This window comes from Hyperolius riggenbachi, unplaced genomic scaffold (genome assembly GCF_040937935.1).
Source record: "Hyperolius riggenbachi isolate aHypRig1 unplaced genomic scaffold, aHypRig1.pri scaffold_170, whole genome shotgun sequence".
NCBI lineage: Eukaryota > Metazoa > Chordata > Amphibia > Anura > Hyperoliidae > Hyperolius > Hyperolius riggenbachi.
The window spans coordinates 20,829-39,376 of record NW_027152381.1 but is presented as its reverse complement, the minus strand read 5'-3'; the positions used below and the strand labels follow the sequence as shown (position 1 = coordinate 39,376).

General features: G+C 46.7%; 1 protein-coding gene across 3 annotated transcripts in view; it reads right to left on the bottom strand.

Moving 5' to 3' along the window:
• LOC137543700 (double-headed protease inhibitor, submandibular gland-like) overlaps positions 1-18,548 on the bottom strand; it is a 59,758-nt gene that overhangs the window by 30,195 nt on the left and 11,015 nt on the right. For 2 of the 3 annotated variants that reach the window (XM_068264821.1, XM_068264823.1), the window contains one exon: positions 6,721-6,842. In XM_068264821.1, the coding sequence (XP_068120922.1) occupies positions 6,721-6,842 (122 nt within the window). Of the gene's footprint in view, positions 1-6,720; positions 6,843-16,844; positions 16,923-18,548 lie in introns of those variants that run through there. The other variant, XM_068264822.1, reaches the window with a different exon arrangement.

The following is an 18,548-nucleotide window of genomic DNA, read 5'->3' as shown; positions in this document are numbered from 1 at the left end:
ACAGATGGCATTGCTCTCATCTGAGGCAGACACACAAAAAATGTCCACACCGCTGAGCCCTGGGGAGATGGCACTTTGGTGGTGGCGGCCGACTGAGTGTTAAGTGGGGTGCCAGAATGAGAGCAGGAGGAGGAAGATATGTCACGCTTCCATGCGGAAGCTGAGAAAGATGAGGTGTCCTCTGTTAAATAGTCAACTACATCCTGACAATATTGGGGGTTGATGGCACTTTCTTCTGAACACTGTACTTTGGTCAAGAGCCGCACAAAATCATGACAGCGCAACCTCGAACAGACCTGCCAGGTGGCCTGCCTTTGCCTTTTGTTTTGTCCATACTGGGGGGAGAGGGATGAAGTGAAAGGTATGCACTGACTTGACTAATATAATGTGCAATCAGTCCCACAGGTGCAGTTAACAGGTATGCACGGAGTGGTATATCACACTGTGTGCACTCACGTAGGTAGGTGGGTGCACTGTGAACAATAGGTAGGTATATGCAGTGATGGGCATTACAATGTGCACCTGTCACACAAAAACAGGTACCGGACAGGCACAGTGACACTGCGTGCACTTACGTAGGTAGGTGGGTGCACTGTGAACAACAGGTAGGTATATGCAGTGATGGGTATTATAATGTGCACCTGTCACACACAGACAGGTACTGGACAGGCACAGTGACACTGCGTGCGCTCACGTAGGTAGGTGGGTGGGTGCACTGAAGTAAACAACAGGTAGGTATATGCAGTGATGGGTATTATACAATGTGCACCTGGCACAGTAGTAATTATACCACCAAGGGGCCAAAGGCCAGCTGCGACTGACTGACAGGGCTGTATATAATGTAAGTAGGCCACACACACACACACAAAAATAGATCACAAGCACAAAATTAGCTCTCAAAAGAGCTGTTGAGGGGTGCATTTTAAGAATCAGCAAGGTGCAAGCTAACAAGCCTACAAGAGCCTAATTAAGCTTTCCCTATAGGTCTCTGCACAGCAGCTATCCTTTCTCTAATTACTGCAGGCACAAGAGTGAGTGAAAAGCCTGATGCTGCCTGCCTTTTATAAGGGGGGGGGGGGGGGCCTCCAGGAGGGAGTGTAGCCTGATTGGCTACAATGTGCCTGCTGACTGTGATGTAGAGGAGGCGAATCGAACCGCCATAAAGTTCGCATTCGCCCCCGAAAACGTGAAACACCGAAGTTCGTTGAGAACCATTCGCCGGCGAACCGTTCGGGCGATCTTGACTTACATGTTCTCTGTTTTGGATGGGCTTCTCTTCATTGTGCTGCACTGTCACCTGTTTGTGGCTCTGACTGCAGCCAGTCATACAGAGAACAAAGAATCTGCTCATGCTCTGTCCACTCACAATCCCAGTCCCAGTTTTACGCTCTTATACGGATGTGCACAGCAGCCAAGTCTAGGAGTGTTATGGGTTTGTGTACTTGACAAGTGCTGCTCATACATGAGCGTCATTTCTGAAGTATGGATGCCCAAAATGCTATCGGCTGCTGTGCATCCAGGCAGGAGTGCAAAATTACAGGGAGTGGACACAGCACTGCTTCTTTGTTAAATGGGGGGCAGAGCAGCAAGACATAGGGTATCCCATTCAAACCAGTGATCGCTAGGGTGTTGGACAGAATTGGGTAGTTTGCCATATATATATATATATATATATATATATATATATATATATATATATATATATATATATATATATACATACATATAAAACAATTCCCACCCATTATTTATCAATACCTTTTAACTTCAGTAGTTTTATTTTTTAACTTGATTTTATCATAGTTAAACTTGGACTTTTTTCCCTCCAAGACTGCAAAGGATTTTGGGATTTGTATTTGCATACCCACATGCATTGGCCAGCTTGTTACCTTTGTTAACCAATCACAGTCTGTCTTATTGTATTTAAATGTACTGAACACTTGTACAAATGTTTTTCGCCTGAAGAAAGGAGAAAGCTTCTCTCCAGAAATGCGTTGCGTATTAAACATTTTATTATTTTATCAACCAAACACGGACTTTGCCGTGTAACCTTTCTGCACGCACTGCTTCTTCCAGGAACCTTCAGCAGCACACTCTATCCCCACACATAGTGGGAGTTCAGAGTGCAGCTAACAAACTTGCACACACAGCCTCCAGGCACTATTCAGCAAGACCCAGTGAGCGGCCATCTATGGAGATCAGCTGATGTGACCGATCCTGTTTGAAACCACCACTGCTGCCTGCGTCCCCAGCATAGAGAGGGACAACGCTAGACTGCTGACAGACCCATATGGGCTAGTCAGTCTGTCCTAAAGGTGAGATCATTCCCCGGCAGGCTTGCCAGGGACAACTGCTACCCTTCTGAGTGCGCTCTCCTCTTTCTCCTCCCATTCCCCCCACCCCTTGTCTATACAGATACTTGGACAGAATTGGGGGCACACGGTTGGTGAGATCAGGCATTGGGCTCTGGAAAGTACAAAACCGGCCCTGGTACTGTCATTCTTTACAACTCACAATGATGCACATTTGAAGCTCTCAAAGGCAATATAAAATGGCAAGGAGGGCCTCATTCGGCCCATGGGCCATGTGTTTGACACCTGTGTTTGACCAGCATTATAGTTGTATAATTTTCCTTTCATATATACACATGAAAAATGATACATTTTGCAATTATCCTACCTAATAAAACCTAAGTGTCCTGCGTCCAGCAGTTTTGTCCCTGTGACCCAGGATTTTTGTTACTGCGCATGTGCGCAGTAACTGACAGCTGGGACCAGGGAGCTGGACGAGCGAGCGAGGTGGGCGGGTGTGGGCGAGCGAGGTGGGCGGGTGCAGGCGAGCGAGGTGGGCGGATGCGGCCGTAGACCTAGAGCCCATTTTTAAACGGGCTGGGTCTACTAGTAGTAATTAAGCTGATAAAGCTGTACCCCTCTTGCAGAGACCTCATGGGATTGAGTCACTGCTACTTGTGCGCGATGTAGCTTTGCGCGGCTGTTAGCTACTTTTGGGGCACTAAGTGGTTTTTCACTCTGGCGTTAACACTTAGCGCTGGAGTAAAAAAACACTTAGTGCTCCAAAAGTAGCTTTGCGCACACTAACAGCCACGCAAAGCTACATCGCGCACAGCAGCACGTGCAGTGTGGTGCACCGTAATAGTGCACGTTGGGATGATAACGTTGCACCTGCTGCCCTGTAAACGTTGCACCCGATGCGCCGTTTTCAGCGCACCGGGTGCAACGTTCACGGGGCAGCGGGCGCAACGCTATCGTCACAACTCGCACTATTACCGGCGCTGCGCTCGCTGCTGTGCGTGATGTGTGGGCACAAACCACCTAACTACGTGGTTTGCGCCACCTAGGTATTAAGGCTCACTAACTGGCTTAGCGCCGGTTAGTGAATCAAGCTCCATATAGATCTAGGCCAGGTGCTAAAGGGATGTTGGCCAAATTAAGTACCGTATTTTTCGGACTAGAAGACGCCCCTGAACATAAGATGCACCTAAATTTAGAAGACAAAAAGCAGGGGAAAAATATATATACTAAACCTGGTGCATCTATGGTGAAGTACATCCATGTTCCTCTTGTGTTTTCCTGTGTCTTCCTCTGTCCCCCTTGTGTCCCTCTCTATGCCCCCGTGTCCCCCTGTGTCTTCAGTTTGTCCCCGTGTCCTACTCTGCATGGGCATAGTTCAAGGGGTTAAGAAAAAAGTGGGGGGAAGGCTGCGCATCCCTAAACACATGCTGCAATTGAGTGGTTAATCGCATAGGCATACACCGCCTCTATTCAGACGCGTATCTGGAGCCGTGCAGATGGGGCTCTTGCTATAGGCGCCCTTGTGACTCACCTCCCAGGGGGCGCATCAATCAGCAAATCACGCCTCCCTCCCAACCAAACCTGTGGCTGTATAGTACATTCCTAAGAGGGAGAGGACTCTGTCCCGTTCCTCCTCCCTCCTGCCAGCTACTGTCCTAGCCCCAGCAACGCTGCTCACAACCCTCTCCTAATTGGTCTCATGCCTGTGCCCTGGGGCTTATGGGGCTGGAAGAGGAGAGGAATGTGTGTGTGTGTAGCAGCCAGCCACGAGGTGACACACTACACAGAGCAGAATGGATGGAGTGGACACACTGCAGAGGACGGTAGGCAGGGACAGAGACCATCACGCTGGTCAGTGCTCTTAGGATGATCTCCTGCAGCAGCGTTTATAAAATCAAAGGAACTGTGAATTTTCTCATCAGCATCTGTGTACTGTAAGCCTCAGGAGAGCTGCTATATCAGCATTGTCAGATTTACAGTCTACACTGCCCACATTGCTCTCAGCAGACTCACTGTACACAGCAGCAGGTCAGAAGATTCACAGGTCCTTTCCTTTTATCAGCCCTGCTGCAGGAGATCATTCTGATAAGAGCACTGACCAGCAATGACTAGATAAGGAAACAGATGCTGGGGTAGGGGGAGGGTACTGAACATTCTAATGCTGAATACACACTTGTGATTTCCTGATCGATCGACTATTTACGACATCGGGTTTCAATCGATACAGCTGTCGATTTTGTATGCTTAACATGCAAAATCGACTGCTGTATTGATTGAAACCCAATCGAACATGTCGGAAATAATCGATCAATCCCACGGATCGAGTGGGAAATCGCAACGTGTGTACCCAGCATTAGGTCAACTCACTGTCTTCACTCACCGCTCTTCAGTCCAAGTCTCAGGGTGAATATTCACCAGCACAACATAGGAAGATGTAACCAGCGAAGTCCCCCAATGACAAGCGTTCCCCGATCCACCTTCCTGCGGGCAATGTTACACAAGCAGCGTTACAAAGTCAAGCGCTTGCGGTACTTTTGCAGAGTCGTCAGGGATCTTAAAGAGACACTATAACTTGAAAAAATCCCTATGGGGATACTTACCTCCAGAGGGGGAAGCCTCTGGATCCTAATGAGGATTCCCCCGTCCTCCTGTGTTCCAGCGCTGGCTCTCCTGAAACCACTACCGACAGCCTGTGGCGGTTGTGGCGCAAGCGTAGTAGCGCCTGCAATATGTACCTTTCCCTGCTCCAGTGCAGATGCAGTAGTGGCTTTCTAGATGAAAAAAGCCAAGCCCAAGCAGGGCTAATCTACTGGGCAGGCAACGGGGGGGGGGGGGCGCAACTTCAGTGTTTGCCATAGGCGCTATTTTACTCAGATACGCCCCTGCCTCTATTAGACTGAAAAATGCATGCCCTGCATCCAAAACAATGCTAACATTTATTACACTAGGAGGAACTTTAGCTTCCAATATGGTTTGCATGCAAAGTATAAAGTACTAGACACTTGCGCCACGGTGAGGCAAACCTCCGGGCAAGTGACCTAACCTAAATTTAAAACCTTGATTTGCATCTGAATTGAATGTGAAGTGTGCAGAAAGCCTATTTAGGTGCTGCGCACATGAGCTGGTGGTCATTTCAGATGCAGCCTTAGTGGTATGCGCTGACGTTCTCCTCATAGTTCAAGGGGTCCCCAGCATTGCGGCAGGATGAAGGTTCATATTGGCAAGTGTTCACAAGTCAGGAACTCCCTGTGTTTGGACTATAAGACGCAGTGACTTTTTCCCCCACTTTTGGGGTAGAAAAAGTGAGTCTTATAGTCCAAAAAATACAGTACATGCCAATATCAATATTTTACACTAAAAAGTACATATACATAGCAAACTGCAACACAGACAGCTATAAATCCACTATTAAAAAATATGATGATATTAGTTACAAAAATCAATTTAGCTGAGTATTTGCATTAAGTCAGTTTATACTAACAGAGCAGTTTTTGTAGGTGGCGCCAACTATTTTCTGTTTGCTGCTTAATGGTCAAATCACAGAGAGAGAAATGAGAATTGATGGAGCGGACTTGAGTTCCATTTCCAACACTAGCAGCCTTGCCTTGTTTAGAAGGGGGAGAAGCTCCACAAGACGCCCCCGTGCACCATGGACACACCAGGTTTATACATTTTTTTTCCTTGGTTTTTGACCTCTAAACCTAGGTGCATCTTATAGTTTGGAGCATTTTATAATCTGAAAAATACGGTGCACAAATAAAGAAAAATCCCTGTCTGAGCAAGGAAAAAGAATAGTGAAGACACTCAATAAGTAATTTTAAGACAGCAGCATGTAGAACGTTATCACATACTGTATTTGTTAGACTATAAGACTCACTTTTTCTCCCCCAAAAGTGTGTGTGTGTGTGTGGGGGGGGCAAGTCACTGCTTCTTATAGTCCAAAAGCAGGGAGTCCCTAACTTGTGAACACCTGCCAATATGAACCTCCAACACTCCACAATGTCGGGGCCTCCCTGTACTGTGCCCATGCAGAGGAGGACACAGGGGGACACAAAAGGGCATAAAGGAGGACACAAGGGGGCATAGAATAGGGTACAAGGATGACAGAGGAGGACACAGGAGGACACAAGGGGGACAGAGGAGGACACAGGAGGACACAAGGGGGACAGAGGAGGACACAGGGAGACACAAAAGGTACAAGGAGGCATGAGGTACAAAGGGGGCATAATCCCTTCACCAATGGATGCACCAGGTTTAGTATATATTTTTTCCCCTGGTTTTTGTCCTCTAAACCTAGGTGAATTGATGATCGGTTAATGGTCGCTTATGGTCCGAAAAATACAGTAATTGCTTTACATTGCAAGATTTCAAAAATGAGATTTAAAGTTAAATCCTATAGTGTACTTACAGTTTGGCACTGCAAAGTTCACATTCATTAGAATAGGTAATGTCATCAGTCCCACATACTGCACGATAGATTTCAAAACAGGCATAACGATTGTTTGAAACTTTTTTGTAGGGACATTCAGGCTGTGAAAAGAACAAAGCAGCTGTTATTATTTATCTGTTATCTGACATGTCCAATGTGGTCCAGCTATAGTTATTTGGATTACTATTAAAATGTTACAAATTCAGAAACATAAGCATGTAGCACATCAAGAAATGGCACTGCATATTCAGTGGTCTCTGTGAACATAAGGTTTTAGTAAAATAGTACAATTTTAATTACGTAAATTAATTTAAATTTAATGTAAAGATAAAGAACACCAAAAAGATATGAATTCTTATGCACAACAATATAATAGCACATTGCATCTCTGCAAAGAAAAGCACCACAAAACCGTGGCAGAGTTACACAATACTACAAAAACTCTCCCTTGTGGATGCATTGGCTTATTAACAGTACCCTCCTTAAGAGATCTGAGCAGTATTTCATAAAAACGAATGAACCTCCAGCCCAAGGAAGGTTCATAAACTGTGGGGGATAAAACAGGCATTTACTTATCTAGGGAGACTTCTCCGTACCCCCAACCCCCCCGCACCCCTGCCGCCTCCCCTTGACCATGCGGAAGCCTCCATTTCTTCTCTTCCTGGCAAGATGATCTGCAGGTACCCACTGATTATTTTATGTTACCAGCCGAGCAATGTATGCTGGGGATGCTCGATGCATGCCAGTATGCATTCCGTGGCCTGGGACATAACCAGCGCTATTCAGCGGCATGCTCTGCTATAATACGGTGACCATACGTCCCGCTTTACCCGAGACGCGTCCCGCCTTCGGGGGGTGCTGTCCCAGGCTGCATGAGGTCCCGGGGAAACGTCTCGCTTTTAGCAGCGGGACGTCCCGGCCTCGGGACTCTGGCCACCGTACTGAATGAACTAGCCGCAGCGTCTCATAGACGCTGCACTAGTTCATTCCCCGCAGCCCCGCTCCAGCAGCCTGCATTGTCCTCCGGCAGGCACAGGCAGAGCAGGGCTACGGGAAGATGGCGTCCGGAGGCGGAGCCCTGTACTGGAGACTATTTGTGTCTCCAGTACCAGGCTCCACCTCCGGACGCCATCTTGCCGTAGCCCTGCTCTGCCTGAGTGCCTGTGAGCCCGGGGAGCTGCACACACACCAGAGGCCGGCTGCGTGAGGGGACTTCTGTCAGGTGAGTAAATGCTTTTTTTCCCAGGTGAAATGTGCCCACATTGTGTTTATTTTGTGCTGAAATGTTTGCCCCCATTGGCTTTTATTTTGTGCTGACGTGTTTGCCCCCATTGCGTTTAATGTGTGCTAGCATGGTTGCCCCCATTGCGTTTATTTTGTGCTGATATGTTGCCCGCAATGCGTTTATTTTGTGCTGAAATGTTGCCCCCATTGCGTTTATTTTGTACTGACATGTTTGCCCTCGTTGCGTTTATTTTGTGCTGAAATGTTGTCCGCAATGCGTTCATTTTGTGCTGACATGTTTGCCCCCATTGCGTTTATTTTGTGCTGATATGTTGCCCGCAATGCGTTTATTTTGTGCTGAAATGTTGCCCACAATGCGTTTATTTTGTGCTGACATGTTGCCCGCAATGCGTTTATTTTGTGCTGACATGTTGCCCGCAATGCGTTTATTTTGTGCCGACATGTTGCCCGCAATGCGTTTATTTTGTACTGACATGTTGCCCACAATGCATTTATTTTGTGCTGACATGTTGCCCGCAATGCATTTATTTTGTGCTGACATGTTGCCCGCAATATGTTTATTTTGTGCTGACATGTTGCCCGCAATACGTTTATTTTGTGCTGACATGTTGCCCATTGTGTTTATTTTGTGGTGTCTGGGGTAACTGTTGCTGCATTTATTATTTAATGGTCATAGTTGGCTATGTTTGCTGCTTTGGGGTTACGGTATACTATTAACCACTTGAGGACCGTGGGCTTTACACCCCTTAAGGACCGGACACTTTTTTTCCATTCAGACTACTGCAGCTTTCACGGTTTATTGCTCGCTCATACAACCTACCACCTAAATGAATTTTGGCTCCTTTTCTTGTCACTAATAAAGCTTTCTTTTGGTGCTATTTGATTGCTCCTGCGATTTTTACTTTTTATTATATTCAGCAAAAAAGACATAAATGTTGGCAAACAAATGATTTTTTTAACTTTCTGTGCTGACATTTTTCAAATAAAGTAAAATTTCTGTATACATGCAGCGCGAAAAATGTGGACAAACATGTTTTTGATTAGAAAAAACCCATTCAGCGTATATTTATTGGTTTGGGTAAAAGTTATAGCGTTTACAAACTATGGTGCAAAAAGTGAATTTTCCCATTTTCAAGCATCTGACTTTTCAGACCCCCTGTCATGTTTCATGAGGGGCTAGAATTCCAGGATAGTATAAATACCCCCCAAATGACCCCATTTTGGAAAGAAGACATCCCAAAGTATTCACTGAAAGGCATAGTGAGTTCATAGAAGATATTATTTTTTGTCACAAGTAAGCGGAAAATGACACTTTGTGACAAAAAAAAAAAAGTTTCCATTTCTTCTAACTTGCGACAAAAAAAAATGAAATCTGCCACGGACTCACCATGCCCCTCTCTAAATACCTTGAAGTGTCTATTTTACAAAATGGGGTCATTTGTGGGGTGTGTTTACTGTCCTGACATTTTGGGGGGTGCTAAATTGTAAGCACCCCTGTAAAGCCTAAAGGTGCTCATTGGACTTTGGACCCCTTAGCGCAGTTAGGCTGCAAAAAAAAGTGCCACACATGTGGTATTGCCGTACTCAGGAGAAGTAGTATAATGTGTTTTGGGGTGTATTTTTACACATACCCATGCTGGGTGGGAGAAATATCTCTGTAAATTTTGTATTTTTTTTTACACAAAATTGTCCATTTACAGAGATCTTTCTCCCACTCAGCATGGGTATGTGTAAAAATACACCCCAAAACACATTATACTACTTCTCCTGAGTACGGCGATACCACATGTGTGGCACTTTTTTGCACCCTAACTGCGCTAAGGGGCCCAAAGTCCAATGAGTACCTTTAGGATTTCACAGGTCATTTTGAGAAATTTCGTTTCAAGACTACTCCTCACGGTTTAGGGCCCCTAAAATGCCAGGACAGTATAGGAACCCCACAAATGACCCCATTTTAGAAAGAAGACACCCCAAGGTATTCCGTTAGGAGTATGGTGAGTTCCTAGAAGATTTTATTTTTTGTCACAAGTTAGCGGAAAATGACACTTTGTGAAAAAAAACAATAAAAATCAATTTCCGCTAACTTGTGACAAAAAATTAAATCTTCTATGAACTCACCGTACTACTAACGGAATACCTTGGGGTGTCTTCTTTCTAAAATGGAGTCATTTGTGGGGTTCCTATACTGTCCTGGCATTTTAGCGGCCCTAAACCGCGAGGAGTAGTCTTGAAACAAAATTTCTCAAAATGACCTGTGAAATCCTAAAGGTACTCATTGGACTTTGGGCCCTTTAGCGCAGTTAGGGTGCAAAAAAAGTGCCACACATGTGGTATCGCCGTACTCGGGAGAAGTAGTACAATGTGTTTTGGGGTGTATTTTTACACATACCCATGCTGGGTGGGAGAAATAACTCTGTAAATGGACAATTGTGTGTAAAAAAAATCAAAATTACACCCCAAAACACATTGTACTACTTCTCCCGAGTACGGCGATACCACATGTGTGGCACTTTTTTGCACCCTAACTGCGCTAAGGGGCCCGGAGTCCAATGAGTACCTTTAGGCTTTACAGGGGTGCTCACAATTTAGCACCCCGCCCACTTGCCAGGACAGTTAACAAACCCCACAAATGACCCCATTTTGGAAAGAATACACAACAAGGTATTCCATGAGGGTAATGGTGAGGTCATTGAAAATTTTATTTTTTGTCACAAGTAAACGGAAAATGACACTTTGTTAAAAAAAATAAAATAAAATAAAAATTCTGATAACTTGTGACAAAAACTAAAATCTTTTATGAACTCACCATGCACCTCACATAATACTTTAGGGTGTCCTCTTTCCAAAATGGGGTCATTTGTGAAGTCTGTCCTGGCATTTTAGGGTCTCTGCAATCATTACATGTATGGCCAGTATTAGGAGTTTCTGCTATACTCCTTATATTGGGTATACGGGTAATGCACTCTGGGCTGAAAGGAAAAATGAACGGCAAACATACCTTGCTCCACATCAATGGCAGATCTTCCTCCACATCAATGGCAGTGATAACCTCAGGAGAGAAACACCCCGTGCCACCCTGCACTCAGGGTGAGCCACCAACTTATGTGACTGGGCCTCAGAACTTTAGTATACAGCATTATGCCTGTAGGATACAGCAATATGCCTGCCAATAGAGACGACTCTGTGTGGCATTAAAGCATCATCATAGGCCCAAATCACATATAAACCGGGGGTGTCCACACTCAAGGGAAATTCAAACATGCCGTCTTATATCGCCAACCCAGGACAGATCAGCAATATCAAGCATGGAAACCGATCCTTCTTCCGACTTTTATGCTTACCCGTTTGGTTTTCAAGCTTACCTCTCCTCTCCCTGCGACAATGTGCGAAAGACCACTGAGTGTGTGCCTACTCCTGTGTCTGGAGTTCCCTAGGTTCTAATAGTGTACCTGCTCGTGGTACCTCTCAAAACACGGCCCTACGCATAGGCCAGGCTGGTCAGGACAGCGGGGACAATAATAAACGGTGTCAGTCCTTGTTCCAGCCCTGCTGCAGACACGGCAACGTTTTCTTCGGATGCGTTGACCTGGGGCACACGGAAGCTGATAGGCGTAATGCCTTCCATGCAGTCGGCTAGTTGCATCTGGGGGGGGTGGGGGGGGGCTGGCACCTCCTGGATACAGGATGTCCAGAATGATCTGTTCCTGAAATTGGAGGAAAGATCCAGTTCTCCCAGCCTTACTGTAGAGAACAAAGCTGTTATAAACTGCCAATTGAATCAGATAAAAAGACACTTTCTTATACCAGCGTCTTGTTTTCCTGGTAATTAAATAGGGCGCTAACCTCTGGTCATTGAAGTCCACCCCTCCCATGTTGACATTATATTCGTGGACGACAAGGGGCTTTTCAATGACCTTAGTTGCCCGTTGAATTTGGACTGTCGTGTCTGTGTGAATGGTGGACAGAAAGTAAACGTCCCTCTTGTCCCTCCATTTCACCGCGAGCAGGTCTTCAGTACGCAAGGCGGCCCTCTGCCCCCGTTCAAGTCTGGTGGTAACGAGCCGTTGGGGGAAGCCCTGGTGACTTGGCCGCGCAGTGCCACAGCATCGGATTCCTTCTAACTTTAAGTGCTGAAAGAGGGCCACACTTGTGTAATAATTGTCCACAAAAAGATGGTACCCCTTCCGGAACAAGGGTGACACCAAGTCCCACACAACCTTTCCACTGCTCCCCAGGTAGTCAGGGCATCCGACCGGCTCCAATTTTGAGTCTTTTCCCTCATAGACCCTAAAACGACATGTATAGCCTGTGGCCCTTTCACAGAGCTTATACAGTTTCACCCCATACCGGGCGCGCTTGCTTGGGATGTACTGTTTGATGCCAAGCGCGCGGTAAAGCGTAAGAGGGACTCGTCTACGCAGATGTGCTGTTCAGGAATATAAGCATCTGCAAATGTTGATGACAGGTGGTCTATGAGGGGCCGAATTTTGTGGAGCCGGTCATAAGCAGGGTGGCCCTTTTCATGACAGGTTTCGTCGTCGTTGAAGTGCAGGAAGCGCAGGATGGACTCAAATCGTGTCCTGGACATGGCAGCAGGGTACAAGGGAACATGATGTACTGGGTTCGTAGACCAATACGACCGCAATACATTCTGTTTCATTAGTCCCAAGTGAAGGATAAGGGCCAAAAAGATTTTAATGTCGGAAACTTGGACTGGTTTCCACCCGAAAGGCTGGGCATACATGCTCTCCGGGTGCTCGGTGATGAATTGTGTGGCTTTACGGTTGGTCTCAACCACAATTGAGTCCAAGAGAACCTGGGTGATGAACAGCTGCAAAAAGTCTAGGGCCGTTCCTAGATGAGCTGTCGCCACCTGGACTGCAGACTGGGCGGTGAAAGGGGGCACTACGGGTGCGGCGGAATCAGGGGATTGCCAATCTGGTTGTGCCAGCACCTCTGGGAGTCTATGGTTACTACGGGCCCGTCTTCTTCTTGGTGGCTGCGACGGGGGTACTACTGCACTTGCCACCGTACCAGTTTCAATTTCCATGCTGACGCTCACCACTTCGCCAGGGTCTACAGAAGTACTGGTACCAAGTCCAGGAGATGCTGCGCTGCTGGTGCCTGCCTCACCAAGAAAACTATCATCAGCGCTAGCACCACCCTGCTGCCCTTGAGGCGGATCCTGCGCCACCTGCGGTCTAACGACATGGGGTCTGGTACGCCTGGCTCTAGCCGGGACCAAAGCCTCGTCATCACTTTCGGTCAGGGAACTACTGCTTTCTACAGGTTCAAATTCGGACCCGGAAGATTCGACGGATGATTCTTCCCAAAAGAACTCATCCGACTGGTCCATGTACCTGTATGCCTCGTCATCGGAAAGCCCCCTTCTTGCCATTGTGGATTGCTAAATTTATGGGGTTTTCCTCCGAGACTACCCAGAAAAAAAGAGCACCTACCTAGCAAAAAGGGAGTATTTGAGAGGTATTGGGGTTGGTGGGAAGTGGGGTCTCAGAGGCAATCAAACAATCACGGGACAATCAAATACAATTACAGCACAATCGACTCCAATCACAGCACAAGCAAATCTGATGCACTCGGAAGGTGGTGGTTGGGTGTGGTGGGGGGGGAGGGTGGGGTTGGGTGTGGTGGGGGGGAGGGTGGGGTTGGGTGTGGGGGGGTTGGGTGTGGTGGGGGGAGGGGGGGTTGGGTGTGGTGGGGGGAGGGGGGGTTGGGTGTGGCGGGAAGTGGGGTCTCAGGCAATCAAACAATCACGGGGCAATCGAAGCTGATCACGGGACAATCAAATACAATTACAGCACAATCGAATCCAATCACCGCACAATCAAATCTGATGCACTCGGAAGGTGATGGGGGGTGGGGGTGGTGGTGGGGTGGGGGTTGTTGGGAAGTGGGGTCTCAGAGGCAATGAAACAATCACGAGACAATCGAAGCAGATCACGGGACAATCAAATACAATCGCAGCACAATCGAATACAAGCGCAGCACAATCGATACAATCACAGCACAGTCAAATACAATGCACTTGGACGGTGATTAGGGGGGGGGGGGGTCTGAGGGCGATGTTAGGGGGTGGGGGGTTGATCAGGAGCCCGCACGGGGCAGACTGAGTCCTGATCTGATGAGAGGCAGACACAGGGGGTTACTGATCAAAGATCAGTTAGTGATTGCTGGGGAGGACAGATGTAAACAAAGAGCAGGGGATGTAATCAGGAGGGGGGTATGAGGGCAATCGAGGGCCTGGGCAGGTGATCGGTTACCCCCGTGGGGCAGTTAGGGTCTGCTCTGATGGGTGGGGGTGATGGACAGGTGATAGACAGGTGATCAGAGTGGGATCAGAGGGGGATCAGGGGGTAAGGTAGCTGTATACAGATGTATACAGTATACAGGGGGGTAGTCTGGGATGGGGTGTGGGGGTGATCTAAAGGTAGGGGGGGGATCAGGGGTGACTAGGAGGCAGTTAGGGACCTAACGCAGGGGATAGCGTTTAAAGTTAGTGATAGGTGGGGGGGGGGGTTGGGGGTTTTAAAGGGGTGCAAGGGTGCTGGGCAGGGGTCTGCTGGGGTGATCAGGGGGGGTATGAGGCCTGGGGTGGGAGATCAGGGACTCTGTGGGCAAAAAAAAACACGTGTGCTGTAGTACTTACAAAGTGCTTCCTCCTCGCTGGTGGTCTCTGCAACAATGAGACCACGAGGCGAGGAGGAAGCACGTATAAGGCACTTTGTTTACCTAACAAAGTGCCTTATACTCTCTGATTGGCCCCTTCTGCGGATTCCTCCGCTCGCCGGCGCTGCTAAGTGGCCGGCGAGCGGAGACAAAATGCCGGGCTATCGATCCCGGGCGGAGGATCGCGTCACGGATGACGCGATCGCTCCGCCCATGCCCTTACAAGGACCGCCGCCTCTGTGGGTGAGCTGGTCCTTAAGGGCTCCACTTCCCGGCCGCCACTGTGCGTTAGGCGGTCGGGAAGTGGTTAAATAGCATCACACAGTTTCTGCACACCCATGATGCGAATCCTCGTTTGACCACATCATGGCGTAAACACTGCTTTCTTATTCCTCACTGTTACATCATTACGTTAGCTCCGCCCATAGAATGTCATGGCCACGCCCATTTTTCAGCGCGCCGCGCAGCCACCACATTTTCCGCCACGGCGCAGTCCCCCATTTTACGGCGCAAGTAGCTGACATGTTTCGGACTCAGGCGTCCTTAATCAGCTATGATTAAGGACGCCTGAGTCCGAAACATGTCAGCTACTTGATGCCTGCTGAACTTGTAATTTGGATATGTCCATAATAAAGGTTACTTCAAACTGACAAATGCAGACCTTCCCTTATGTGCAGCTTCTGTGATAAAATGTACATGTTTACACACATACAGACGCACCTGATGTGCAGAAAACATGCAGAAAATTGTCCGACGAGTGTGCTCCCAACTTCAGCTTATTACACAAACTCTGTCCACCTCTGATGGAGCAGAACTGGCTCTGCAGGCTCCTCTGGCACCACTACAGTACAGAGCACATGGAGAGGGGTAGAGAGGTTGGGGGCTGGGTGCTCCTGCACACAAGAGCCTGCTGCACACTGAATAGGGACTGTCATTGAAACAATTGTACAGAGAGCAGAAAACTTTTTCTCTCCCTGCCCAGACTCTTTAAAGTGGATCCGAGGTGAACTTTTACTCATTGCATAATTGTGTTCCTTTCCTATTGTTTATAGGGCATTCCTCAAGCCAAATACTTTTTTGTTTTTGTTTTAACACTCTAATTCCCTATAAACTAAATAAACCACGCCCACAGGTTTTCAGAGAGCCGTGGCAGTAGCAAGGGCTCTTGGGAGCTCAGTCTGGGCAGGGGAGAAGGAGGTGTTACTAGCCATTGATTTCAGAGGCAGAGCGGAGGAGGGAGGAGGGGGGATTAGGTTTTTTTCACAGTCTGAGTGCTGATGGTGCAGATAAGCCTGCCTCTGTGTAATGTTTACAAACAATATGGCTGCTGTCATTGTATCACAAGAAGAAATAATCATTTTCTAAATTTCTGTTTGCAGCTAGATTTGCTGTGTAAATGATCTAAACTTTAGATAAGATATATAGACAAGTTACTTGTTATAGTTCGTTTTTCATCTCGGATCCGCTTTAAGCATCACAACAGTACACAGCACTTGGGGAGGGGTAGAGAGGATGGGGTAGAGTGGCACTGTACACAAGACCCTGCTGAACACTGAATAGGAACTGTCTACAAATCTTTATCTGCAAAACTTTGTACGATTCCTTATCGGTGGCTGAGCAGATGCAATCATTAGAACAATTTTGCAGAGAGCAGAAAGTTTTTTCTCTCTATGCCCTTAGTTGTCAGTCTCTCAGGACTGAGAAAATAAACCTTTCCCCCACAGAGCCACCTGCAGCTTCTGCCCCCCCCCCCCCCCCCCCCCCACGGCTGAATCTCTTCTATCTATTGTTACGCCCCTGCAATCTTGCATGCTCATTTCAAGTGTGTGATTCAGACACTGCAAATGCATAAAATATTTGCAGGATACCAAGCAACAGTTATTGTTTAACTGCTTAGAGATTCAGGATGTAGATTCTATGTCCTGATTAGTGCTGCAGTAGGTTCCAGGATGTAGAATCTACATCCTCCATTAAAAATCGCCACCCGTTCGCTCTACCGCACATGCACAATCCTTTGTTAGAAGTGAATGATTGTTGCAAACAACAATCATTCAATACAGTTAAAAACTGTAAAATTTAAAATAAGTGCAAACATATACAAAGAAGAAGTACATTTTTTCCAGAGTAAAATGAGCCATAAATGACTTTTCTCCTATAATGCTGTCACTTACAGTACGCAGTAGAAATCTGACAGAAGTGACAGGCTTTGGACTAGTCCATCTCTTCATAGGGGATTCTCAGCAAGGCTTTTATTCTTTATAAAGATATTCCCAAAAAAGGATTTAAACAATGATGCTGGCCAGCCTCCCTGCATGCTGCACAGTTTTTTGGCAGTTAGACAGAGCAACTGCCATTCACTAAGTGCTTTTGAAAATAAATATATCCCTGAGAAGCCCCTATAAAGAGATGGACTAGTCCAAAACCTGTCACTTCTGTCGAATTTCTACAACCTACTGTAAGTGACAGCAACATAGTAAAAAAGTAATTTATGGCTCATTTTACTCTGGAAAAAATGTACTTCTTATTTGTATATGTTTGCACATATTTTACATTTTACAGTTGTTCGCTGTAGTGCCCCTTTAAGGAAAAAAAATAGTGACATGGTCCTAATAAAATAAAAATAGTTTTTTGATTTTTTTTTTTTTTACCCCCATTTAATTTGTAACCCCAGCCTAGTCTATTAACCCATTGTTAACCCCTGCAATACCTATACTTGTTTATAAACTTTTAATGACTGCCTCCTGTAGCGATTGGATGCGATTGTTAGGGCAAAGGTTTGGGGCCGCAATGCTCTACAGATGAATCGCTCTGCCGTTGCCTAGCGATGCACCTGTTCAGCACTATGGCCCCCAAACTGTCACCCTAGCGAACACATCCTATCCCCACAGACACGCAGGCTGGGGATAACGGTCTGCCATGTGCTGAGCTATTAATAAAATACGGCATTTGAGGTATCATTTTACCCTGGAGGGGCCACAGAATTCATTTTCATGTGTTTTTTTTTTAACTGTGGGATGTGCCATGTGAAAATTAGGAAGGGTGAAAAATAAAAAAAAAGTGTGTATTTTCTGCATTTATGCCTAATTTTCCCCCCAAAAAATTACTTCAAAATAAAATAGTTTGTGAAAAAAATATTACCCAAAGTAAGCCTAGATAGTACTGAAAAAAAAAAAAGATATACAGTATATCACTAAGATGGCATAAGTAATTAAAAAGTTACTGTTGTAATATAGCTAAAGTGTCAAAAATGTCAGGAACCTTAAGGGTTAAAAACCGTGGAACGCAAACCAGTTAAGAGGAAATAAGTATGGCAGCCTCAGGTGTAATTTAACCCTTGGCTGATAGTGTAATGGTTAAGGGTTCTGCCTCTGACACAGGAGACCTGGGTTCGAATCTCGGCTCTGCCTGTTCAGTAAGCCAGCACTAATTCAGTAGGAGACCTTTGGCAAGTCTCCCTTACACTGCTACTGCCAATAGAGCGCGCCCTAGTGGCTGCAGCTCTGGCGCTTTGAGTCCGCAAGGAGAAAAGCGCAATATAAATGTTATTTGTCTTGTCTTGTCTTGTCTTTAGCAGCCAAATAAAGTACAACTTTATTTGGCTGCAGGGCCGAATTTTTCCTGCTGCTGGGAAAGTGTGCCCTCGCTCAACAGGGTAGAGTGGCAGCCGGGGAGCTCTCATACAGACCTGTCCAGACCCCTGAATTAGCTTCTTATTCCTCCACCACGTCAGGGACGTACTCCCGACATGCCTTCTCGCTTCCAATAACATGATATGACATGTGAGTGGGATATAGGAGACCATAGCGTTACAGCGCCACCTGGTGCTGGAAGAAGGGTGTTCATCACCCCTCTTCCACCACTGCATAGTGCTGTAA